General features: G+C 50.7%; 11 protein-coding genes across 11 annotated transcripts; 4 read left to right on the forward strand and 7 right to left on the reverse strand.

Moving 5' to 3' along the window:
- Nucleotides 1–733: 733 nt before the first annotated feature.
- N7443_010225 (sugar porter family MFS transporter) lies at nucleotides 734–2,826 on the forward strand (the record flags this gene model as incomplete). Its single annotated transcript, XM_056890281.1, has 5 exons — nucleotides 734–1,085; nucleotides 1,142–1,218; nucleotides 1,273–2,019; nucleotides 2,088–2,577; nucleotides 2,642–2,826. Coding segments are annotated over 5 exons (1,851 nt in total), but the record flags the coding sequence as incomplete, so codon positions are not given.
- Nucleotides 2,827–3,740: 914 nt separating this feature from the next.
- On the forward strand, nucleotides 3,741–4,622 carry N7443_010226 (ankyrin repeat domain-containing protein; the record flags this gene model as incomplete). Its single annotated transcript, XM_056890282.1, has 1 exon — nucleotides 3,741–4,622. The coding sequence occupies one exon, from the start codon at nucleotides 3,741–3,743 to the stop codon at nucleotides 4,620–4,622; it is 882 nt and encodes a 293-aa protein (XP_056736773.1).
- Nucleotides 4,623–5,792: 1,170 nt separating this feature from the next.
- Nucleotides 5,793–6,839, reverse strand: N7443_010227 (Zinc/iron permease fungal/plant; the record flags this gene model as incomplete). The annotated part of the gene is made up of 1 exon (XM_056890283.1): nucleotides 5,793–6,839. The coding sequence occupies one exon, from the start codon at nucleotides 6,837–6,839 to the stop codon at nucleotides 5,793–5,795; it is 1,047 nt and encodes a 348-aa protein (XP_056736774.1).
- Nucleotides 6,840–7,635: 796 nt separating this feature from the next.
- On the reverse strand, nucleotides 7,636–9,093 carry N7443_010228 (FAD-binding oxidoreductase; the record flags this gene model as incomplete). Its single annotated transcript, XM_056890284.1, has 1 exon — nucleotides 7,636–9,093. The coding sequence occupies one exon, from the start codon at nucleotides 9,091–9,093 to the stop codon at nucleotides 7,636–7,638; it is 1,458 nt and encodes a 485-aa protein (XP_056736775.1).
- A 911-nt stretch (nucleotides 9,094–10,004) lies between these two features.
- Nucleotides 10,005–10,769, reverse strand: N7443_010229 (DUF4149 domain-containing protein; the record flags this gene model as incomplete). The annotated part of the gene is made up of 4 exons (XM_056890285.1): nucleotides 10,005–10,171; nucleotides 10,236–10,524; nucleotides 10,591–10,624; nucleotides 10,705–10,769. Coding segments are annotated over 4 exons (555 nt in total), but the record flags the coding sequence as incomplete, so codon positions are not given.
- Nucleotides 10,770–11,040: 271 nt separating this feature from the next.
- Nucleotides 11,041–13,696, forward strand: N7443_010230 (ATP-dependent DNA helicase 2 subunit KU80; the record flags this gene model as incomplete). Its single annotated transcript, XM_056890286.1, has 11 exons — nucleotides 11,041–11,169; nucleotides 11,218–11,272; nucleotides 11,322–11,388; nucleotides 11,442–11,509; nucleotides 11,562–11,730; nucleotides 11,779–11,839; nucleotides 11,891–12,403; nucleotides 12,453–12,838; nucleotides 12,896–13,107; nucleotides 13,156–13,625; nucleotides 13,679–13,696. 11 exons carry the CDS (start codon nucleotides 11,041–11,043, stop codon nucleotides 13,694–13,696), a joined length of 2,148 nt encoding a protein of 715 aa, XP_056736777.1.
- Nucleotides 13,697–13,998: 302 nt separating this feature from the next.
- Nucleotides 13,999–15,193, reverse strand: N7443_010231 (Qc-SNARE protein; the record flags this gene model as incomplete). The annotated part of the gene is made up of 2 exons (XM_056890287.1): nucleotides 13,999–14,050; nucleotides 14,109–15,193. The coding sequence occupies 2 exons, from the start codon at nucleotides 15,191–15,193 to the stop codon at nucleotides 13,999–14,001; spliced, it is 1,137 nt and encodes a 378-aa protein (XP_056736778.1).
- Nucleotides 15,194–15,434: 241 nt separating this feature from the next.
- N7443_010232 (SIP1 domain-containing protein) lies at nucleotides 15,435–16,759 on the reverse strand (the record flags this gene model as incomplete). The annotated part of the gene is made up of 2 exons (XM_056890288.1): nucleotides 15,435–16,431; nucleotides 16,530–16,759. The coding sequence occupies 2 exons, from the start codon at nucleotides 16,757–16,759 to the stop codon at nucleotides 15,435–15,437; spliced, it is 1,227 nt and encodes a 408-aa protein (XP_056736779.1).
- A 905-nt stretch (nucleotides 16,760–17,664) lies between these two features.
- On the reverse strand, nucleotides 17,665–19,382 carry dps1 (putative aspartyl-tRNA synthetase Dps1; the record flags this gene model as incomplete). The annotated part of the gene is made up of 2 exons (XM_056890289.1): nucleotides 17,665–18,342; nucleotides 18,396–19,382. 2 exons carry the CDS (start codon nucleotides 19,380–19,382, stop codon nucleotides 17,665–17,667), a joined length of 1,665 nt encoding a protein of 554 aa, XP_056736780.1.
- Nucleotides 19,383–19,908: 526 nt separating this feature from the next.
- On the reverse strand, nucleotides 19,909–21,176 carry N7443_010234 (putative HAD superfamily hydrolase; the record flags this gene model as incomplete). The annotated part of the gene is made up of 2 exons (XM_056890290.1): nucleotides 19,909–20,983; nucleotides 21,049–21,176. The coding sequence occupies 2 exons, from the start codon at nucleotides 21,174–21,176 to the stop codon at nucleotides 19,909–19,911; spliced, it is 1,203 nt and encodes a 400-aa protein (XP_056736781.1).
- A 233-nt stretch (nucleotides 21,177–21,409) lies between these two features.
- Nucleotides 21,410–22,585, forward strand: N7443_010235 (F-box domain protein; the record flags this gene model as incomplete). Its single annotated transcript, XM_056890291.1, has 1 exon — nucleotides 21,410–22,585. The coding sequence occupies one exon, from the start codon at nucleotides 21,410–21,412 to the stop codon at nucleotides 22,583–22,585; it is 1,176 nt and encodes a 391-aa protein (XP_056736782.1).
- Nucleotides 22,586–22,969: the final 384 nt, after the last annotated feature.

Here is a 22,969-nt window from a genome sequence, read left to right on the forward strand (position 1 = left end):
TCAGTGGCGCGCAATTTCCGAGGCAGGGCCACCACAGAAACTCTCGCTCTGGAGAAAACATGCTTTTCCCCGCACGGTACGTTTTGGTCGCGACTCTCGCTGAAAACCCCGGCTTCTGGAAACGTGACGCAATCAACGGTTGCATCCATGATAGGCCGACTCGACGATCATTTCCTGAATTCCGTGCACAAGCTGCGTAATACTGCAAGTCCTAGTTTGTATCGATGCCCCGCTAGCGACACTAGCAGGCCGCCTTCCGCACGCTCCACGGAGCCTTCGATACCATTGGCGTCGATTCGCGTGGTGACCCACGATCCCCAGACCCACCCCCATATTCTTCCTTTGGGGCGCGAGGAAATGCCACTTTCTCTAAACTCTAAGTCCATAAGGGATTCTTGGCCCCTCCGGCAGTGACTCGTGGAGAACAGGGAAAGACCTTCTTTGAACCAGGCCGAGTGCAGCCGTCATGACTCTATTTGATAGGCTCGTCTACCAGTTGCGACCCTTGTCGCAATAGCGAAACGGCAGCAATCGACCGGATTGGCCTGTTCACGCCATGCGATGTCAGATATTAGTGCGTTGCATCATTCTGGGGGCCGACGATTGCACATGGGCCTCCACACATAAAGTATTGGCCTTCCCCTCATGATGGTTTTCGGTTTTGCCAGGCAATGCTCTTTGAAGTTATGAAGCTATGCATGAATGAGCATCCAATATGAATGAATTTGAAAAGCACGGAATCAAAAAGAGCGATAGCTCAGAGGGGCCTCCGAGCTTTGACCACCAGGAAAAGAGAGACAATGTCCTGCCTGAGGTCGAGAATCGGGGAGCGAACAACCTGAATGCTGTCTTCGAGAACCCACTTGCTGGAATTCCCCGCGAACAGCTCTTCCGGGACGTCGAGGAATTCTGCTCAAGATATGGCCTTATGGCAGACCTTGGGGTCTTTCAAAAGGGTGCACTCATCTCACAGTCTCCCGAGTCTGCAACAAGTCTCCCCGAGTTGGATGAAATTGAGAGGGAGGCTCTTACCAGGGAGCATACTCATAAATGGTCGCAGCCATGGCAACTCTACTTTCTTGCAAGTACGTCTGCACCGAACAACTATGATGGCGTCTACTAATTCTCTATTCTTTACTAGTCATGTGCTCGCTCGCTGCCGCCGTCCAGGGTATGGATGAGACTGTCAACAACGGTGCTCAGGCAATCTACTTGAAGGTATCTGCCATACCTAGCTATCAGGATGTATATGGAAGGCTGACCCATGCATAGCGACTTGGAATTGAGAACAGCGACAATCTCACCGGTCTTGTCGTCGGCGCTCCCTACTTGGCCTGTGCTATTCTGGGTTGCTGGCTAACCGAGCCTCTGAATCGAGTCTTCGCCCGTCGTGGAACAATCTTCATCTCCTGCCTCATTGCTGCCGTGGCATCTATATGGGAAGGTGTTTGCAATTCATGGGTGAATCTCTTCATTGCGCGTTTTGTTCTTGGCTTGGGAATTGGCTCCAAGTCAACGACGGTCCCAATCTACGCCGCCGAATGCTCCCCGGCTCCTATTCGGGGTGCTCTCGTGATGATGTGGCAGATGTGGACAGCTTTTGGTATCATGCTCGGGAACATCATGGGAGTTGCCTTCATGAATGTCGGTAACGATTTGAACTGGCGTCTGATGCTAGGCTCTACCGTTGTTCTCCCTCTCATTGTCTGTGCTCAGGTCTATATCTGCCCCGAGTCTCCCAGGTGGTTGATTCAGCATGACAAGATCGAAAAGGCCTATGAGAGCTTTAAAATTCTACGACCTACCGACATTCAGGCAGCGAGAGACTTGTACTATGCCTATGTAGCCGTGCAGTTGGAGCGAAAGATCAACAAGGGAAAGAACTTTTTCACCATGTTCCTGGAGCTTTTCACTGTTCCACGCAATCGTCGCGCCACCTTGGCCTCATGGATCGTTATGTTTATGCAGCAGTTCTGTGGTGTCAATGTCATTGCCTACTATTCTACCACTATCTTCCAGGTTGGTCATCTACGCCTTTTCACCACTCGCTGGACACCATAATGGAATTTTGCTAACAATTGAACTAGGATTCTGGATACAGTCTATCCACTGCACTCCTAGCCTCCATGGGAACAGGTATTCTTAACTGGGTATTTGCTTTGCCAGCCGTGTTCACCATCGACACATGGGGCCGCCGCAACTTGCTACTCTTCACATTCCCATTCCTAGCCATCTTCCTATTCTGGTCAGGCTTTTCGTTCTGGATTGAGCCAGACGTCCCAGATAGCAAGAAAAGAGTTGCAATGGTCACGGCAGGCATGTACTTGTTCGAAGTGTTCTACTCCCCAGGTGAAGGACCGGTCCCATTCACGTATTCGGCTGAGGCATTCCCTTTACATGTTCGAGAAGTTGGCATGTCATGGGCTACTGCTACCACATGGTGCTTCAACTTTATTCTATCCTTCACTTGGCCTCATCTTCTCAGTACTTTCAAGCCCCAGGGTGCGTTCGGGTGGTATGCAGCTTGGTGTCTTATTGGTTGGGTCTTGGTATTGCTCTTCGTTCCGGAGACCAAGGGTTAGTGTCTTGATATTCCTATTCTTTGTTGTTTCATGGATCATATTAACTAATTTTCTCTCAGCCCTTACACTGGAGGAATTGGATCAAGTGTTCTCGGTCTCGACCAGGAAGCATGCCTCTTACCAGCTCAAGAGTGCTGTTTGGCACTTCCGTGTTTGGATCCTGCGACAGAAACTGGATCCTCTTCCTAAGTTCTACCAGGGTGCAGAGCATCTTGCAGAAGTCGGCGACACTGCGTCCAAATAGACACTTTTTTCAAATTTTGTGACCGTTATCTCACTTTCTAATGCCCTTCCACGATGTTTGCGTCGACAATGTAATATAGGTGATGGTAAAACTGTCGCCTCGGGAAGTGATCGGCTCCCGGAACACAGTGTGAGTTAGTCACTAGCTGTAACTACCATTCAATGTCTTTCATAAGCAGGATCTGTTTCACTTCCATTGTATAAACCCTAACAGGAATTCCCTCATGGTTGTCGACTCTTTATCCGAGGCTGGCTCGATCCTCGGACCATCATATACTATCGCCAAACATTTTCGCGTACCCTACTGTCAAAAAAAGGTGGCATTGCGCCTTGATACGCAGAGGTGTGTCCATTAAGGAAATGTACCTATTGAGGTACTGACCACTTTCTCTGCTCGTATCCGTGGTAAGAATGTTCCTGGTGCGTAGCTAGATAGCCTAATTCCTCCATAGTCTTAATCCAATGGTTTTTACACCTCTCCACGTACTATAGCGAATGGTCGACTAAATATTTTCCCATTTTAGTAGCAGCGTTCAGACCTAGTGCTTATCTTGCATAATCTACATGCGGAACTCCGTCGGGCACAATCCCACGTAAGCTGCCAATACACCCCTCTTCGTATAGCACACGTATCATGGAACATGCACGGCCTCTACTCACCAATACCGCTGCGTAATGCAGATGTGATTCCCGTTCGTATATCATTTCAATATGTCCCCAGATAATCACTAGTTCCTTTGCTTATGCATAATTTCTAACTAGTCTAGGTGGTTGGGCTGTCTAGCCTCGGTTTAATTTTGGTTTATTTTGTCTTGCACAAACGATCTTTGCCGTGTCAACCGGATAAGCATCTTCCCAAGAGTCAAGGGATATAACCACCGAGTAGCACGAAACGACCGCGGCGGAAGTCTCAAGATGGAAAGTCGACTTTTACCAACTCAGCAATTTCAACAACATAAACCGGACGATGAGTGCAGATGTTCTCCTATTAAGCTTGCAGCTGCGCGAGGTGATCTAAACGAAGTACGGCGGCTCTTATCCCAAACAGTGGACCCTAATGAGCCCCCTAAAGGCTACTATGGACAGACAGCCCTTCAGGCTGCCTCTTATAATGGGCATCTCACCGTGGCTAAGATACTGTTAGCGGCAGGGGCAGACGTTAACGCTCCCGGAGGAAACAATGGTGGCAGAACAGCGGTAGTACTGGCCTCTGAAGCGGGCTATCTGAATATCGTTAGCCACTTAGTCTCTGTGGGTGCAGATATCAACTACCCACCCCATCAGTATATGGGCCGAACTGCCTTACAAGCAGCCGCCGAGGGGGGCCATATCGAGCTCCTACGATGGCTACTCGATCAAAGCGCAGATGTTAATACGCCTCCGGCGAAGAATCGGGGCCGCACCGCACTTCAAGCTGCTGCATTAGGAGGTCACGCCGATATCGTGGAAATTCTCCTACACCATAAAGCCGATGTGAATACCCCCGCCGTAAGGTATCACGGCTTTACGGCGCTTCAAGGCGCGGCTTTTAGAGGCCACTGCCGGATTGTCCGTCGATTGTTAGATGTAGGGGCCGATGTGAATGCTCAAGGCTCATATTATAACGGGTATACGGCGCTTTCAGCGGCGGCAGAATGCGGCCATTATGAGATTACCCGGATGTTGCTCGATGCTGGCGCAGATGTCTCCGCAACATCAGGAAATAAAAAATGGACAGCGGCTCAGATTGCGACTTTCCGAGGGCAAAAAGCCATCACGGAGATTTTCCAACTGAATAAGCAGACGAATATAGTATAAGGCGAGTTAATCTCAGTGATCATGTCATGGATCAGGAAACGCCGCCAGGATATTGAAAGGGACAAGCTGGTCGGACACCGAGAGGCCAATTATGATCATATCCGATTTCTCAGTCACTAAACAGCCAACCACAACATTGGATGTTCGATTAATGGAGAATTTATCTGGCTTCCTAATGAAGTGTCCTGCTGCAGCGGAAGTGACAAAGTGAAAGATTACATATCGAGGCAATCATAAAAGCGTCTGGTCGTAATACTCTGCGCAAGCACTAGTGAAAAGTTGCTTCTAGTCGCGCTGGTAGTGGTGGAAACTGAACCAGATGGGTGGCGGGTATGTAATTTACACAGTTAAACAGTGACTTGTATTTATATATGGTATTACCTGGTTTATCGTCTTTTGTTTTTATCTCTTATTCTTGAAAACGTCATATCGGGTTTGGACGATTCTTTTCTTAGTTATTGACGACGTCGCCGATAATACTCAGGGTTAGGCGCTTGCTTCTTCTTGCCTGTAAGAATGGATGTATTCTTAGGTAAAGATTAAAACTAGCCTCATCCAAAAGGACAAGGAAGAGGATAGGAAGAAAGTGGTAATTATTAAAACCCAGGAGAAATCTGGTAGTCAAGAAGAGATGAACCCACTTGGAATCTTTAGGACCGAGTGTATAGAACAGCTGCATAGAGTTAACGAGGGGAAGACTCGGTAATATTAGAAAAGAAGCCTTGAGGTGGTTTAGCCCCTAATAAAAGAGCCTTTCCATTTTCGTATAAAGCGGCTATATACGGATGACAGAGACGATAGGCCATAACGATATGCCTGATGGTCTGCCCTAAGTGCCCTAAATGAAGGGTGAGCTGATCCCTAAGCTCACTGTAAAAGTGGGCCGAAACAAATCACGCAATATTTCAATGACTAGTATTCTGGTAAACAGGACGCTTGAAATAGCGTCAAAAGCAGCCGTTTTTCGGCACCCAATTAACCTAACCGTCACTTAGCGTTGTGGTGTAAACTTCTTCTACATTCTTTTTTGAGTCTTTCAGTGTTGAGAAATTATTCAATGCAAACGACCAAATATATTAAGCTTAACAAAGCCGCTATGTTGAAATCATAAGAGTAGGTACAAACGTTCCCAATAATATCAAAATAGGACACCCATCTCCTCAGACCATCTTACTCGGCATTTTCTCCCTTCAGCTCAAGGAAGTGCTTCACAACACTTGTAACCTGTTCCTCAAAGCTCAAAAACTTGAAGCCCATAATTTCCTCTGTCTTTCTCGCATTCACCCTGGTCTTCCTAGTTGGCTGTGTACCATTGTTAGGCAGAATGCCGCGTGCAACAGCATTAGGGAAATGCTCTGCCGCAATACTTGTCGCATTCTGCCACACATTCCCAGCATAGTCATCAGAGTTGCCAATATAACTTCCAGCCGGGACACTCGGGTCAAGAGCCTTGACATGCATGAATGCAATATCGTCGACGTGAACACTGGAACCCGTAATGGGGGTGTCGGACTTGTTTCCAAGAACCGGTCCGATAGCAACCGCATTAGTACCGACAGTGATATCTTTAGCGTCTCTTACGAGCTCATTCTTGCCGATAACGAAAGACGGGTGGATGTTTGTTACGTCGAAATGGGGGTTCCGGTCTCTGACGAAGGCCTCAGTTGCGAGGAGAGCAGCGGTCTTGCTGGCGTTATACGCGTGGAAGTCGGATGGATATGGACCAGATGGCGGAGGCAGTCTTGAATTATGGTCCACGACGAATCCATCAGGTGTATTGGTTTCGAACATATATTTCGCAGGGACCATTGCGACAACGGATGAAGTGATCACAATACGCCTGACATCGGGTGAACGGAGCGCGGCTTCCAGGATATTGGTTGTTCCAGCGACGGCAGGCTCAATAAGGGTTCTCTCATAGTCCTCTGGTTTGATTTCTCCCTTGAGGACGATGGGCGAAGCAATATGTAGGATATAGTTCGCGCCCTTGACAGCTTCGTTGTATGCACCGTCGACCATAAGGTCTGGAACAATGACAAATGTAAGCTTATCCGCTGGGTTGAGCTCCTTGATGGATGGCGCAGAAAGGACTTCTTCCCTTTTAGACTCGGAACGGACTGCAGCTCGAACTCGGTATCCGGCCTTTAAGGCTGTGACGAGGGTTCGGAATCCAACATGGCCCGTGCCACCGGTGATCAAAACAAGACCTCTCGACATATTTGATATTTGTAGCTAGCAGCAATTGATTGCTGTTTCTCGATGAGTGAAGAAGTTTGAAGAAGTTTGATGGAGATGGTGTGAGATCCAAAACAAGGGGAGCTTGCAAGCTACTTATGCAACGTTCACAGACAAGCCCAACTTACCCATGGGAGCTCCACAACCAAAGTTTGCAATACGAGCTTCAAAGATCATGGCTGCTGTAATCAAAGCCATTGAGTCTAGAAACGAACAGAATGTTGTGCGCATGGTCTACATGTTGCGATGAGTCATCTGAATAATCGGGGGTCATTACAAACCTCAACATGGGAGGATATCATTCATCGGAAATTATAGCGTGGCCAATGGATAATACGACTCGGGTGAAAGACCCTTGGATGTTGTTTTGTGATGATTCATCTAAATTTCACCGTGCATTACAAATCACGGTCCCTCTTATCCCGCCATTTTCCAGTCACCTGGTTGGCCTGACACGGCGCCAACACTGCTGATAAATCTGGTGGCAGAAGCTTGTAGCATTGGCTGTTACTAGACGGGTTTGTAGAAACGTAAAGAGACATGCCAACCCATCTCAGTCCACAGGCCCTGATTGAGGCTCATCTCAACCTGCGCTTTCACCAATTCCATATGATGGACGCGTGTGTAGAGGATGGCCTTAGAGGAAAGTGTATTATTATAATATATTGAGTGTCAAATTTACAGGGGTACGCTTGGTTATCCTGCTCTCTGATAAAAATCACTCGGGGGTTTGATGCTGTAAAAAGTCCCAAGAATAGCATGACAAATCACGTTAACTCTACTCAAACGACCAACCACCAGTCTTATCCGCAAAGAAGTTATCCGGGTCATATCTCTTCTTGATCTCCTGCAACTTTGCAAAAGCCGAGAATGTCTGCAGAGGGTTCTGATCATAATTTGCATCATTAATGAACAAAGGAAGACCCTCAGCATTCCCACTTGACTTAACCATATCCCGATAACTGGCCTGAACGGCATTGAAATCTGCTTCGCTCATACCAGGCGGTGTTGTAATCAAGTAATTTAACCAGAACCAGGGACCGTCAGGCATTTGCATCGCATTGCCGCCCTGGGCGTTGCTAGCATCCGTCAAACTCTTGGGAACGGGCTGGAAATCGAGGGAGAGGAGGGTGTATCTGCCCTTGTTGGTCTCAGCCCAATCACGCCATATATCCAATGCGTTCTCATAGGATCCATCGCCTGGGCGGTGGACTCCGACGCGGAATATGTTGGCTCCGCGGGAAATCTCGGTGGACATAGGGATAGGCATGTTCACTACCTCAAGGTAGGTCTTGATACCGGTAGTGTCAAGGAGAGGAGTGATGCTGGTAAAGTTAGAGAAAGCATCACCCGGGTCTGGGCCATCGTAGACCAGGAACATGATGATGGCCTCATCCAGGTTCAAGTTCAGATCAGGCGTCCCCAGCTTTTCATAGGTACCAATAATAGCCGCCTTGGGATCGGTGTTGTACTGAATGAAGTTTCCGATCGCTTCAATGACATTGTCCTTTTGAGGGAAGGTGTAGATGAGGTTGCCAGCCCAGAATTCACCCGAAGGCCGGCTCTGAACGGTGTATTTGGTCACCACTCCATACGCATTTCCGCCGCCGCCTCGAGAAGCGAAGTACAGATCGGGGTTGGACTTGTTAGAGGCTATCACGATCTCCCCAGAGGGTAGAACTATCTCCAGCTCGCGGAAGGAATCACAAGCTAAACCGTATTGAGGCGAAAGGTAGCTCATACCTCCGCCCAGGGCCAGACCGGTTCCGACGCCAGCAAGTCGCGCGCCGACCACAGTACGATTATAATCCGCAAAGTACTCGTAGATGTCGCCAAATACACCACCAGGCCCATATGTAGCCAGAGTAGTATCCGGGTCGTACGACTTTTCGGTCATGCTGCTCATATCGAGAAGTACACCTTTGTCGACAGATGAATAGAAGGTGTTCGGATTGTGGCCGCCAGCCTTTATGGCAAAACGACTGTCCGCGGCTCGAACTGCCTGAAGGACAATGGAAACATCCTGAGCAGATTTGGGATAAACCACGCAGGATGGCTTATAGGCATCCTGGAGGGTGCTCCAGTATTCAATGCTCTCGATATAACTCAGACTAAGCTCGCTACTGACGACTTTGGAAGAACCAAGTTGGGTAGTGATTTTCGCGCAAGCTGCGGGACCTGCAGCCGTCGCGGCCACGGGCGCGATGCTAGCCAACAGGGGAATAAGAGGTAACATGATCGTGCTTGAAGCCCTTCAAAGGGGACTCGAGGGGGTTGAAATACAACATTTCAATTCACGTGGGGAAATAGGGAGATCCTCGGTATGTGTATACGATGGGAATACGACGCGCTCAAACTAAGACTTGGAAGGGGAATTCAGGGGTGACGATCGCACCAATTAGTCTCAACGAGTGCCGGGAGTTTAAGCATCCGCGTTGGAGAGTCCTGACTCAGTTAGCCCCTCCGGTTCAGGGCCTCTTGAGTCCCAAATATTTGCAAACCGCCCTCCATTATTGAGTTGTGCATCAAACACCCCTCTAATTGCGCCGAGCGCCGTTGTGCTCGTATGAGGCCTGTTTACGTATTCATACAAAGCCATCGGCCCATCACATGGAAATGCTGATCAGCTTGGGCCCTTGGGGGTTCAATTATGTGCAAATTTGGGATATAGTCTGCGAGAACTCAAAAGGTCAAGGTCAAAGGGCATGACCGAGTGGGCTGCAAGATTCATGATTCCAGGGTCAAGAGAGTCCACACTCTGGGAAAGAGTATATTCAATTAATTCTAAACATCTACCACTTCCGACGATCAACGGGGGGGCATTGACTTCGCTTGACACTCAATTAATCCGGCTTAACCTCGGGGTCCGTGCCAAAGGATTCTCCTCCCGGTAGTTTTATGCCTTCCAAGGTTAACGAACATTTTGCCCTTCAATTTGAACCATTTCAGGAACATGGGAGCTTTCGAGTTTGATTGGATAGGAAATTCCCCTCATTTCAAAATTGACGCCTCCGATTCATGCAAATATCCAAGAATTCAAGAGTATGGGCAATAAAATGAAATAAAATACACAGGTTGCAGATGAACTCCTATATAGATGCCACTTGATCACTGTCGCGAACCCAGATTTGGGCCCAGGCTACTCATTTACTCCAGACGCTTGCTCAACACAGCACCGTACCAGACGGTGGCAATAAGGCTGACCATGTTGACCAGGCTGGACATGCCGTGCACTCGACCGAAGCGCTTGTTCAGAGAGACCATCTCCTTGGAGTGGGGAGCAGGGTCGTAGCTCTTCTTTCCGTCGCGGGTTTCTGATAAGGTCAGTCTTGGACACAATTTTTGAAGCAGAATGCCCCTAGTTAAGGGAAGAGATACCTTGATGCTTCCGCTCACGCATGATCTTGGTCGTCAACGGACGCAGCCAAAACATGTTGATTAATCCGGTCAAGGCGACGGTGGCCATAGGCAGCAAGGTGTTGAGGCGGTTCTCTGGGGCTACAAGGCCCGAAATACCCAGAGCCTGTCCACCTCGGCTGGCAGTCAGAGCCACCGCCACGGGCAGGGCTGTCTGCAGAGAGAAGTAGATGGGGAAGATGGCGGTCTGCAAACTGGCGAACTGCGGGCGCGGCAGAGCGCGGAAGGCAACGATACCACCAACGAAGGACTAGACAGGGGTCAGATTGGCTGGTTCTACATTTTGTGGTGATGATTGATCATATGATGAGCTCACCTGGTAGAACTGGGTACCCAGAAGGGTGCCGTAGCTGGAGCGTGTCAGTAAGGTTTGATAGGGCCAGAAGCCTGAGCTTTATCTTGTTCTGGGGTTGCGCGGCTTCGGACGTACGTGAGAACGTGATATGGACGAGGGTCAGTCATTTTGGCGAAAGTATGATGGCTAGCTGGCTCAAGACTGTAGTTCAGTTGGGACGTGTGGAGATTTGGAGATGGAAGAGAAGCCAGAGCTTTTAAATCCACTGCCAAAGACGGGGGATAAATTTATTGCCACCATTGATTATGCCCACATCCATTATGTCCACGTAGAGCTGTTAAATCCACGCGTATCAAGTGATGTCATGTGCAGCGCGTTTGAGGCTAAACCAAAAAGGAAATATCGCGCGTCTGCCTACTTCGCGCCTTTCTCTTAAATCCTCCCACTCTTCTTTCTCTCATTCATCTCACAATGGCGGAAAAGGAAGCGACCGTGTACATCGTCGATGTCGGCAAATCCATGGGGAAGCGCCGCCATGGCCGCCTCGTCACGGATCTTGAATGGGCAATGCAGTACGTCTGGGACAAGATCACGACTACAGTATGTGGGACCTCCGTGGTTGATGGCAATTTTAACTCAATGATTCAGGTTGCAACAGGCCGAAAAACAGCTACTCTCGGCGTGGTTGCCCTACGCTCAGATGGTAGGACTCCAAATGCTTCTTGTAACTCCGGCTAAACAGGGAAACTCAGACACGTCAAATGAGCTTGCGGGGGATCCCAGCTTCTCCAATATATCCGTGATCCAAGAAATTGGGCAGTATGTTACTTCCTTGTTTCTTCGGGGGACTAATTGACTAAGGTGTTGGTTAGGGTTCTCATGCCTGATATTCGGAAGCTGCGAGATTGTATCAACCCCAGTCGAACTGACAAAGGCGATGGTATGTCAGAAAGTGTTTCCCTGTTTAGAAACTATTTACTAATAGCTCCAAGCCATCTCATCGGTCATTCTTGCTATCCAGATGATCAGCGCGTACTGCAAGAAGCTCAAATACAAGCGCAAGATCGTACTCATCACTAATGGCACGGGTTACATGAACAACGAGGGTATTGATGACATTAAAGACAAAATCAAAGAGGACGGTATTGATTTTGCTGTCATGTAAGTCCTTTTATCTTCATTCATTCGAATGTAGCTGATTGCTTCCAGCGGAGCGGATTTCGATGATCCAGAGTTTGGTATCAAAGAGGAGGATAAAGATACTCACAAGGTAATCAACCACTGCCTACACCATTTGGAATGTTACTCATGCTTCATTTAGGCCCAGAATGAGACCCTTCTAAGGGAATTTGCCGAGGGCATCGATGGTCTCTACGGAACATTGGGGGAGGCAATCGCAGAAATGGACATCCCTCGCATCAAAGTCACGAAGAGCATGCCATCTTTCAAAGGGTTTCTCCAACTTGGAGATGCTACAAAATACGAAACGGCGTTGCGCATACCCGTTGAACGCTATTTTCGAACATATGTCGCGAAGCCCCCATCCGCAAGTTCCTTCGCCATCCGGTCCGCCACACAGGGCGAGGATGGCGATGTTCCTACTGCAAGTCAAGCACCAGGAGATGAATTCCTTACCACGGTGAGGACATCGCGAACTTATCAGATCACAGACGAGTCTGCGCCGGGCGGTAAGATCGATGTCGAGCGAGACGACCTTGCAAAGGGTTATGAGTACGGACGCACGGCCGTCCACATCAGCCAGACTGACGAGAATATCACAAACCTGGAGACCTTCGCTGGTATGGATCTCATTGGATTCGTCCAAAGCGACAAGGTGGGTTCTTGAGCACCCCCAGGCTACTCTGAACTAACTTCGCCCGCAGTTTGATCGATACCTTCCCATGTCCAACAGCAACATCATAATTCCGCAGCGAGCAAACGATAAGGCCTCGTTGGCATTGTCTTCTTTCATCCATGCTCTTTTCGAGCTAGAGACCTACGCTGTCGCTCGATTAGTAACCAAAGAGGCCAAGCCGTCGTTGATTGTCTTACTCGCGCCGTCCATCGAGCCTGAATACGAATGTCTTATTGAACTGCAGCTGCCGTTTGCAGAGGATGTACGATCCTACCGATTCCCACCACTGGATAAAGTGGTTACTGTCTCGGGGAAGATTGTCACCGAACACCGCAACCTTCCCAGCGACGATTTGCAAGATGCGATGAGCCAATATGTGGACAGTATGGAGCTGGACCTGAAGGATGACGACGGGTTTGTGTCCTCTTTGATCCTGAAAGAATAATTAAGCTAACTAAAGGAGCTAACCAGTGACACTATCCCCGGACTACCTATCGATGAGGCTTTCTCCCCACTACTGCACCGAATCGACACTGCGGTACGACATCGCGCCGTACATCCTAATGGCCCCATCCTCGAGCCCTCAGAACGCTTAGCCAAATTCGCCAACCCACCCGAAGATCTCGTCAAGAAATCAACCCAATACCTCGAGAAACTGATCTCCACAGCAGATGTCAAGAAAGGTACGTCCTTCACTTACCAACAAGCCCCTCCATACTAATCACCAACAGTTCCACCCAAGAAAAAGGGTCGCAAACGTCAACGCGAAACCGAAAAGCCCCTCTCCGGCCTGGACGTTGACGCCCTCCTCTCCCAAGAACCCAAACGCTCCAAGATCTCCGCTGAAAACGCCGTCCCAGAGTTCAAGCAGATGCTGTCACGCGCCGAGAGCGTCGACACAATTCACGACGCTGTTAAGCAGATGGCTGTTATTATCGAGACGCAGACCAAGCATAGTCTCGGCGATGCTAATTACGATCGTGTCGTTGAAGGCCTTGGGACCATGCGAGAGGAACTGGTAGATTATGAAGAGCCGGCGCTCTACAATGATTTCTTGCGCGTGCTGAAAAGGAAAATTCTGGATGAAGAGTTGGGTGGGAACCGACGTGAGCTGTGGTGGCTTGTGAGGAAGAGTAAACTCGGTCTTATTGATCGGGTTGCTTCAGAGCAGTCAGAGGTTTCCGAGGAGGAGGCTAAAGAGGTATGTCTAACCTCTGGGAGTTCTAATGGTGGATGATGCTAACTTGAATACAGTTCTTCTCGGTTGCTTGAGAATCGGGGTGTTTTATGCCCAATGTTTGCTCTGCGTGTCGCTAGCATCAGAGAATGATACATGATATGAAGCGATATCTCTTAGTATTGAATGAAAGTCCATGCGCCTATCTGCGTAATAATCATACAAAAAGAAATCAAAGTGAAAGATCTAAAAAGCGCCCGTGCTGGGAATAAGGAAAGGAATCAAAAAAGGCCCTCATGAACGCTCAAATGGGAATGAAAATGCAAATAGACTGCGGCGTATATCATGGCCGTAAGAAGAAGACAAAGGTGGTCGTGTTCTCGCATCCAGATCAATATTACGAAATCTTGCCGATGCGCTTCTTGCCAATATCGAGCTTGGCATTCAGTCTAGATTCGGTGTTAGTAAAAAACGACCAGAAAGGATAAGAGGGAAAGAGTAACGAACCGATCAGTGTCCTCGTCAGCCAACTTCAACAACTCATTCTGTACCTCCAACTCCTCATGTATAGCTGTGCCTAGCTCCCGCTGGCGAATAATGATCTTCATGAGCTCGTCGACATTCTGATCCTGGCTCTGCATCATCTGTCTCTGCAACTGCAGCACACCGTTATTATCAAGCTCGCGCGTACGTTCCGTTTCCTTGCCGAGGACTCGCCCGGATTTCACCGGGGTCCTGCGCCCCTCACTTGAGGAATCATTTCCACTGCGCAGTAGTGCTTCCTTGTCCTGTATCGAAGCCACGGCGTGGTCGAGCTTGCTCTTAGCTGCCATGGCGTGGAGCAAGTCCTCCAGGCCGTCTTTCTCTTTGCGCGCGTTGATGAGAAGGTCCTTGCGGCGACGAATCTCGCCATCGCCGAGACTAGACGATGCACTCGAGTCGCCCGATTTCGCGCCGCGGCCACTAAGATTCTTGAGGCCTTCTTCCAAGGTGGTGATCATGGACCCCGCGCGGACGAGACTGCTCTTTGCTTGCGCAGAGCTTTCGTGTTGTTTCTGAGGGGTGGTCTCTTGGTCACGGCGGGAGAGTTGGAGCCGCGAGTCATGGAGGTGGGATTTCATATCGCGGTAGTAGTCTAGCCATAGCGTCGGATCGGTAATAGGGGCGTTCGTGGAACCTGGGTCTGTGATGGCGGCATGGAGGCGCGCCGAGGTGTTGCTTGTTCCATTGGATGTGGAGGCTGCGGCGGTCGGGAGGTTTAGGAATGCTCTCCAGGCCGGTGAGGTCCGCCAACGACCATCGGGGACTTCGTTGATCGCGCGAAGGTACTCTTCCAAGCCGATGCGGCGCTCTTCACGGAAACGAGGGTTTTTGTTCGTGTTCGAGAACCAAGATTTCGAGGGAAGAGGCACTGGAGGCTCTGCGTTCGTCTGCTTGACCAGAGCGCTGTGGAAAGCGGAGAAGTCGGAGTAACGCTTGGAGACGGTGAACGAGCGGAGCGGGAGGCGAAGGGTAATGTGGTAGATGGTGTATGGCGGAGAAGTGTTTGAGAGGGATGCCGTTGGAATGGCGATTTCGACGGTCGGCGCCATTGCTGCTAGAGAGACAGGATCATGTAGAGAAGACAAATTGGGAGTTGGAGCTGCAGTTGACGCATGACGCAAAGAGCCCGATGTGGTTTAGCTCCGTCAGGCACCTCTTTGATCGGCGATCACGTTCTATAGATGCATTATAAATATGGGATGGATGATCATAGTATGTCTTTATTATGAAAGTTACGTAGATTTGGGCTTCGGGTATCTCAGTCAACCCAAAGAGCATCCCTCGCACGGTCTAATTGGCCCAGGTTTGACGTGCCTCCAGTAAGTCACGCTGTCCGAAGAATTCGCCCACAATTGTGAGGATCATGTCAAGCATGGCACGAGTTAGCTGCAACACATAGTCTTCCTCTTCTTGGTCAGCCCCTCCTGTTGGTTGAGTGTCATCTTCACCCAGTAGTTGGGCCTGCAGACGTGCCTTTGCGGCCTCCAAGTCGTCTAACTCCTTATCAGCGCCGGACATGTCAGAGTCGCCAGTACCCACGACCTCGGCCTGCTGTGGCTCATCATGTCCAGAATCGCCTTTCAGAGATGCCTTCACAGTGCTATTATCCTCTCCGGCGTCTGAGTCACATCCGTCCTGGGAATAATGGCTGTTCTCCTCCCCGATCTTCTCGCAAATCTTGGCAGCTCGTTTGCCAAGGTCGCGAATAGCTCCCACATCCTCCGTAGATAGCTCGCCCACTTCGCGACACTTTCCCAGTATCCCCCAGATCCAAGCTCCCATACGTCGAATGTTTTCGGCATTCTGGTGGCGCACAACGTCGGACAGCTCTCGCGCGACAATGCCCAGGGCTCCGAGTACAGTGTGAGAATCCATGCACGCCAGTTGAGTCATGCGTGGATCCACCGACAGTATCAAACGCCGCCATACTTTGCGCGCAGCTTCGTGGCCGCGAGGAAGGCTGATAGGATGGAAGTCATCGAGGGCGGCGATGGCGTCAGCCGGGGGTGTACATCGTAAGGTTGATCGGAGTAATCGAAATCGGTGACGGAGGAGATCGTAGCAGACATTCTGTGCTTCTGAGAACGCACCTTCCGGGGAAGCGACCGTGGTCTTGTTGGCATTCGCAGGGGCAATGAAGGCTTCGTCCTCGTAGAACCCTGCCGGCAAAGAGAATGACTGTCGACCGGGGACAACGGCTACTGTCACAATATCCTGTTGCGGCTTTTTGGATTCTTGTTTCGAGGCTGGGGCGATGAAGAGCGACGGTAGGGCACTGGCTTCAGATCTAAACGGTTGTTTCAAGGTCAGATACCAGTCCACGGGGTTTACAGGGGCTGGAAGTTATCAGTCGGTATACACCGACTTTTAGTATCAAGGACTTACCGGACCATGCGCAGGTACTCCAGAGCACCATCTGGCTCCTCGTAAGTCAGCTCCTCGCCGCCGTCGTCGAGACCGGGGAATGCGCTTTTCTGGCCGAAGATGGGGTTGTTGCGCGGCCGCTCTGCAGGCGTCAGTACAGACCCGCTGTCACTGTCCTCTTCTCTGGATACGCGCGGTCGCTTGGGCTCGGGATCAAACCCAGTCATCGGTGCTTTGCGCTTGTCAGCCATCACGGGCGTTGCAGGAAGAAAAGTCGCGGAGCTTGGGCCCACCTTGCTTATCGCGCTTATCGCCCGATAAGGTCGACTCGCACGTCTCGTGGAGCATGACAAAGAGCTGGAAGAAAGGGCTGGGAGTGGTGCACTACGATGACGAAAACGGCTTGTATATGCAACCATTGGCTCTTCAGAGGGCATCAAGTCTAATCCGTGACCTTCAAACCGATACCTCAATTTTGCCAGATCTGCAGGGCTACTGAGGGTTTAGACAGGATGATCGTAATTGATTATTCCACGCTGGCTATACTATGTTGAGGCAGAACATACCGCCAGTTGTGTAAGAGACGAACGTTCGAGGTGTTGAGGTCCATCTGTTGGATCCGTATGCCTCTGGATTAGAACAAAATATCCAAACACCTGAACATAGAATATAAAAATCTACAATGCGCTATGGAATGATTCAGCGTATGCAAGATACCTGAAGATACTGTTCATTAGTATGTCACGAGGTTGGCGTGGAAGATTTTGAACATGCATGGCGAAGTTTCAGGCTTAGATATCTGGACACAGTGATCCTCGCCACATGGAAGTTGGAACTGGAGGCACGAGCCATGGGACGGGAGCACGGTCCACCAGCGGGGGCCAACTGAAGAAAGGGCGGAAGCTGAGTCATCTGAAAATCCGGGGAAAGCGCCTTCAACTGTACCACAAAAGCAGACGTGGTAATTGGTGGAGTGGAGGTGTGAGGCCAACCCCCAGATTTCCGCGTCTCTAACTTTGAGCTGTCTCCACCCCACCAGATGAATCACGATGGTCTACTCTCGCCGAGGAGGGTGTAATGTCAGGTTCACAAGAGGATGATATTATGGTCATTCAAACAGTTCATTCTTTTTAAAGTCTATCTACACACGATCCGCTTACGGGCGCAGACGCTGAGGGTCACGAGGGAACAGAGACGTCAACCGCACGTTGGGCAGACCCAGGAAGAACATCACAATACGGTTCATACCCAGACCACCACCGGCGTGCGGGGGACAGCCCTGGCGGAAAGCGTTGAGGTAGTCCTCGAAGCCCTCCTGGGTGGGGTCCAGACCCTTGGAACGCATCGATGCCTCCAACTCGTCGATGTTGTGGATACGCTGAGCACCCGACATAATCTCCTCACCACGCATGAAGAAGTCGTAGGAGTTGGAGAAACGGGCATCATTGGAGTCGGCCTTAGTGTAGAAGGGACGAACAGCCATGGGGAACTTGTCCAGCACGTAGAAGTCGGTGTCGTACTTCTCGCGGATGATCTGACCCAGCTGCTTCTCCATCGCGGTAGAGAAGTCGTTCTCGAAGCGCTCCTGCTCGGACATATCAACGCCAGCCTCCTTCAGCAGAGCAACACCGTCCATGTAGTTCAGGCGCAGGGCCTTGCCGTCCTTGGGCAGCTTGAAGTCACCGGCCTTGGGGTAGGACTTCTGAATGATGGCGATCTGGGCAGCGTAGCGCTCCTTCATTTGGGAGAGGATGAAGACCAGAAGGTCCTCGGCGAAGTCGAGCACCTCGTGGTAGTGATTCTGGAAAGTCTTCTCGAAATCGAGACCGGTGAACTGCAGAGTTGTTAGCATAAATCCTTTCCTCCATCATTGCAGGATGGTCTTACCTCGGTCAAATGGCGGTGGGTGTTGCTGTCCTCCGCACGGAACACGGGAGCAATCTCAAATACGTTCTCCATGTCACCAGCAATGCACATCTGCTTGTACAGCTGGGGAGACTGGGCCAGGTAGCCCATGCGCTTGAAGTACTTGACCTCGAAGACGTTGCTACCACCCTCGGTGGCAGAAGCGACAAGCTTGGGAGTGAAGATCCATCGAGAGCCGCTCTTGATCATGTACTCGGCAAAAAGCTCGGCGACACCACTGGAGATCCAGGTGATGGCCTGGCTGGTCTCGGTCTGGAGGTCCAGAACACGGTTGTCGAGACGGGTCTTCAGAGTAACAATAGGGGCACCGTCGGCATCAATCTGAGGGCTGTCATCGTTGGTCTCCATGGGAGGCGGGCGCTCAGCATCCTTGACCTGCATGGGCAACATCTGCGCGGCCTCGGAGATCATGTACACCTTGCGGATGTGGATCTCGAGGTTCTGGATAGAGGCGGACGAGATGGGCTCGGCCGGGACCTTGATCAGACCGGTGATCTGCACAATGGAGTTCACGTTCAAACCACCAGTGTACTTGATCATCTGCCGCGAGATAGGCTCTTGGGCCGCGATAACGGCCTGGATCTTCTGTCCCTGCTGGCGCAGCATCAAGAAAGCCAGTTTGGCACTCTGAACACGCGCATTGTCCACACGGGCAACCACAGTAACCTCCTTCTCGGCGTGGGCCTCCGACAGCTCGCTGAATCGGAGGGTGGGGATGACGTCCTCGGTCTCGGGAATAGGACCGTACAGATCCTTGGCGGTGTCAACGGCTGCGACGGCGGCCTGAGCCTTTTCCTGAGCTGCGCGGGCAGCAGCCTTCTCAGCCTTGGCCTTCTCCTTGGCCGCCTTCTTCAGCGCATTCTTGCTCGCGTTCTTGGAGTCGCCTTCCGCGGGAGCGGCGGAGGTTTCCTCGGGCTTGGGACGGGTGGGCAATTCGGAGTCCGCCATGATGCTATAGGAGCGACAATTAGTGATGATCGGGCAACAGCTGCTAGAGAATCCCTGTACCTTAATGATGCTCTTGGAATGAGAAAGCTCGTTGCGGTTGACACATCGACTTGACTCACCCCCCGCCGGAGAGCCCTAAGCCCTAAGAGGGGTGTCCGTCACATGACCTGTATTTATTTCGTTGATGCTAGCAACAAGCAGCTTTTAATGGCGTAAAAAGGAATTAGATAAGAAGAAAAAATTTCCAGATGCCTCCAAAGCGACCCGAAGCTCCTCAAAACCAGTAAAAAATACCGTGCCTGGGAGGTGCATGTTGCCTAGTGTCCGGAAACTCTGCCCCAGACATAGTTTGTATAGTTCAAAGTGACAGACACCAATTATTTCTGACAATGAGGTAGGTGGGCTAGACTGTTACAGGAAATGCATGGTCGGTATCGAACATGTATACATCGAGCCAGCGCCATACGTATGCCTTATCCAAACACAACAATATGCCACAAGAGCGACCAATGCAGTTGGCATATACTCAAGCCCATTTGGAAGCCTTCAGAGCCCACTGCACTCCCTTGTAAACATCGTCCGCGATGGTCTTAGGGGCCCAAGCAGGCTCTCCACCACTGTACACGCCAGTGCGCACCAAGATCGATTGCCAGCTGCTGCCGTACTCACTGCGATAAGAGTTCGCGCCCCGAATATCTGACTCGGGATTATCACCCACCATGTAGACATTTCGGATTGGCGGAAGGTCGGCTGCACCACCAAAGGCCTTGGAGCGATTCCGAAGTAGCTGGCGCTCGGCAAACTCGTAAGTTCCTTGGTATGGTTTTCCGATCACTGTCTTCTTCAACTCAATGCCCTTGCTGGGGCCACCAGTGGTTGCAGCCCAAACACCCTCCAGGGCCTCACGGAAGCCACCTTGACCAAGACGTGGCAGGGGATATGCGGCGGCCCACCATAAGTCAGGGTTGGAGAAATACAAGTGAGGCTGGCCGTCCTGCTGGTATCCGTGGTTGGGAAGATCGACGCGGCCGTTCTTCTCCGAGAGAGTGCCCACATGTCCCTGAGAGGAGAGAAGAAGGTCCATTATGATTTGTGTATCCAGCGCCCAATCCCGGGGATCGTTGAAAACGAAGACGGCGTCAATTTTGAGGCCCTTGGTTGGATCTGTAGGGTCCAATGGCTTGGGAAGAGGCCTGGCAAACGTCTTGTAGTAGTCCGAGAAATTTTTGGAGAATGGCCAAACAGACGGGTTAGCCATGAAGATATCTCCCGGTGTCACTACATTCTTGAATCCGTATTGCTCCGCGACACGCCGACAACCGTCGCCATCACCACCAGCAACCAGCACACACTTGTTCTCCAGCGCGCTCTCCTCATCGGGACCCTTGACCAGCTCCGCGAAGGGAGAGTGGCTCTGGATAATGACTGATGGATCCAACGGCACGTTTAGCTTCTCGCTGATCTCCGCAACGCGCTCCGTCTCGTGTTTACCGCCGCCATTGGTGAGGAGGATGAAGGGGATGCCTTGCTCCTTCAAGATGGCCAGAGAGTCGGCGGCACCAGGAATAGGTTTCGAAGATCGCAGGAGAACTCCGTCGATACTGGGATGATGTATTAGTCCTGAGAGGCAAGATTTCGGCCATTTGCATACATCGCAGTCACTCACTCAAAGGCAAAGGCGAAGTCCGGAACGCGAGTGGAACTAGCTGTCTGAATAGCGCGTCGACCGAAAGTGCAGCTGGCTGGTGCACGCTGCAGCAGGCTTCGTGCCCGGAAAACCGTTTGCAGTCTCATTGTGTTGTGTTTGACGGGAGTTGAAGGAGGAGAGCGAGGGGGAAGCTCCGGGCGGTGATATCATCTCCGAACTGAGTCAACCTCCGCCGCCCACTTTAGCTTCTCCAACTCGGCGCTTATTCTTCACGACTTCGACTTCAGCTTCATATTCATCTTCAACTTCAACTGTCTCTTCCCAGACAGTCATATCACCCGATTCGATTTAATCATGCTACGTGAATCAAGCACGCGCCATGTCCTCGCCAAGCCACAGCGTCTTCCTCCCTACTGAAATCGTATTCCTTGTCGCGGAATTCTTTGACCACATCGGCGAGGATGACTCCTCCCAGGAGTCTCTTAACGCAAGACAACGAGCTTTCTATAATTTCTGCCTGGTATCTTCACAATGGTACTCCGTCGGAGTCGGCTTTCTATACCAGCGTCCATCATTCCCCGGCGGCAATGGGTTTACCAAGTTCGCCCACACCCTGTGCCCGCCTCGAGGTATCAAAAGAAAGGCAAACTTTGGATCCATGGTGAAGGTACTATCTTTGGCGAGCTTGGTCCATCACAGTATGAACAGTCTCACGGCACGCCTATTGGGGCAGATGAAGGAGAACCTCGAAGTCTTCATTGCGCCTCGGGTTTCCTTCTCGGTTAACAGCCTCCCGGCGCTATCAAAATGCCACAATCTTCTAGAACTCAATTTGAGTCTCGTTAGTGGACATGTGATTCCATTCCACCGCTTGAAGAAAACCATCAGCAGTTTGCCCAAGCTCGGGAAACTAGAGCTTCCTGCTTCAATGTCTCTTACACACACGGACAAATCTGCTGGCCAGTGGCCACCTCAGCTCCGAAGCTTGAAGATTGGCGGAACCCTTGATCCCAGGGTGATGAGTACATTTGAGTGGCCCCCGTCCATTACAGAGCTATCTATCTGGAAGTGCACAAACCTCACTGCAGTCGTCCTATACAGCGTTCTCGAAAACGAACAGCTTCGTGACCGCCTCGAATCTCTGGACTTGGACAATACCAATGAGGAGATGTGCACTGATCAGGCAAGCGATTCCCTGTATTGGTTGCCGAAACTTATCTACCTTAAAATGCCGGTAGATGTCACCAAGGATCTTCTGCTTTTACCGCCGCCTGAAGGGCTCCCAAGTCTACCACTTCGAGCGCTCGAGTTAACGAGGCCATACTTCGATGAAGAACCCCTTGGATTCGACCTCCTGGATGAGCTGCTTAAGGCCTTCACACAGAACCTGCCCAACCTATGGGCCTTGGGCATCAGCAAAAAGTGCGTGCATTTGGTCAAAGGGCGAGAGGAGGAGCTTGACGAGGAAATTTGGAAACACATTGACGAGGGTGATGATGACGAGCTTGAGAAGCTAGAGGACTTGGGGCTTTACATCCTGAATGACAACTTATGATGATTTAAACTAGATCTATAGCGAGATACCCAACACATTGCATCATCTCGACGAGATCATGCATCTCAGCATTTACTATTATAAGCAAGATTCGAGACGAGATCTTCCCCACCGAAATTGGCATCTCCGATCCGGCGTAGCTACTTTCTACCCAGGTCCCCACGGTCCCTCATACTTCAACACGGCCACCCCCGTTCATCCGCGATATCCCTTCTCACTCAATCTGACTGAGACCTCCCTAGATCGCTCGAATATTGACATCTCCTGGTGATTAATTAGCCTTACTTTTGCCCTTCACTTTTGCCTCGTGACTGGAGCTATCCGGAAACCAAAAGAAGCTTCAAGTGAATCACAGTCCAACTAGTCTTTCATCCTTTTTTTCCC

The sequence above is a fragment of the Penicillium atrosanguineum genome (genome assembly GCF_028827265.1).
Source record: "Penicillium atrosanguineum strain IBT 20685 chromosome Unknown utg000008l_segment0_segment0, whole genome shotgun sequence".
In the NCBI taxonomy this organism is placed as follows: domain Eukaryota; kingdom Fungi; phylum Ascomycota; class Eurotiomycetes; order Eurotiales; family Aspergillaceae; genus Penicillium; species Penicillium atrosanguineum.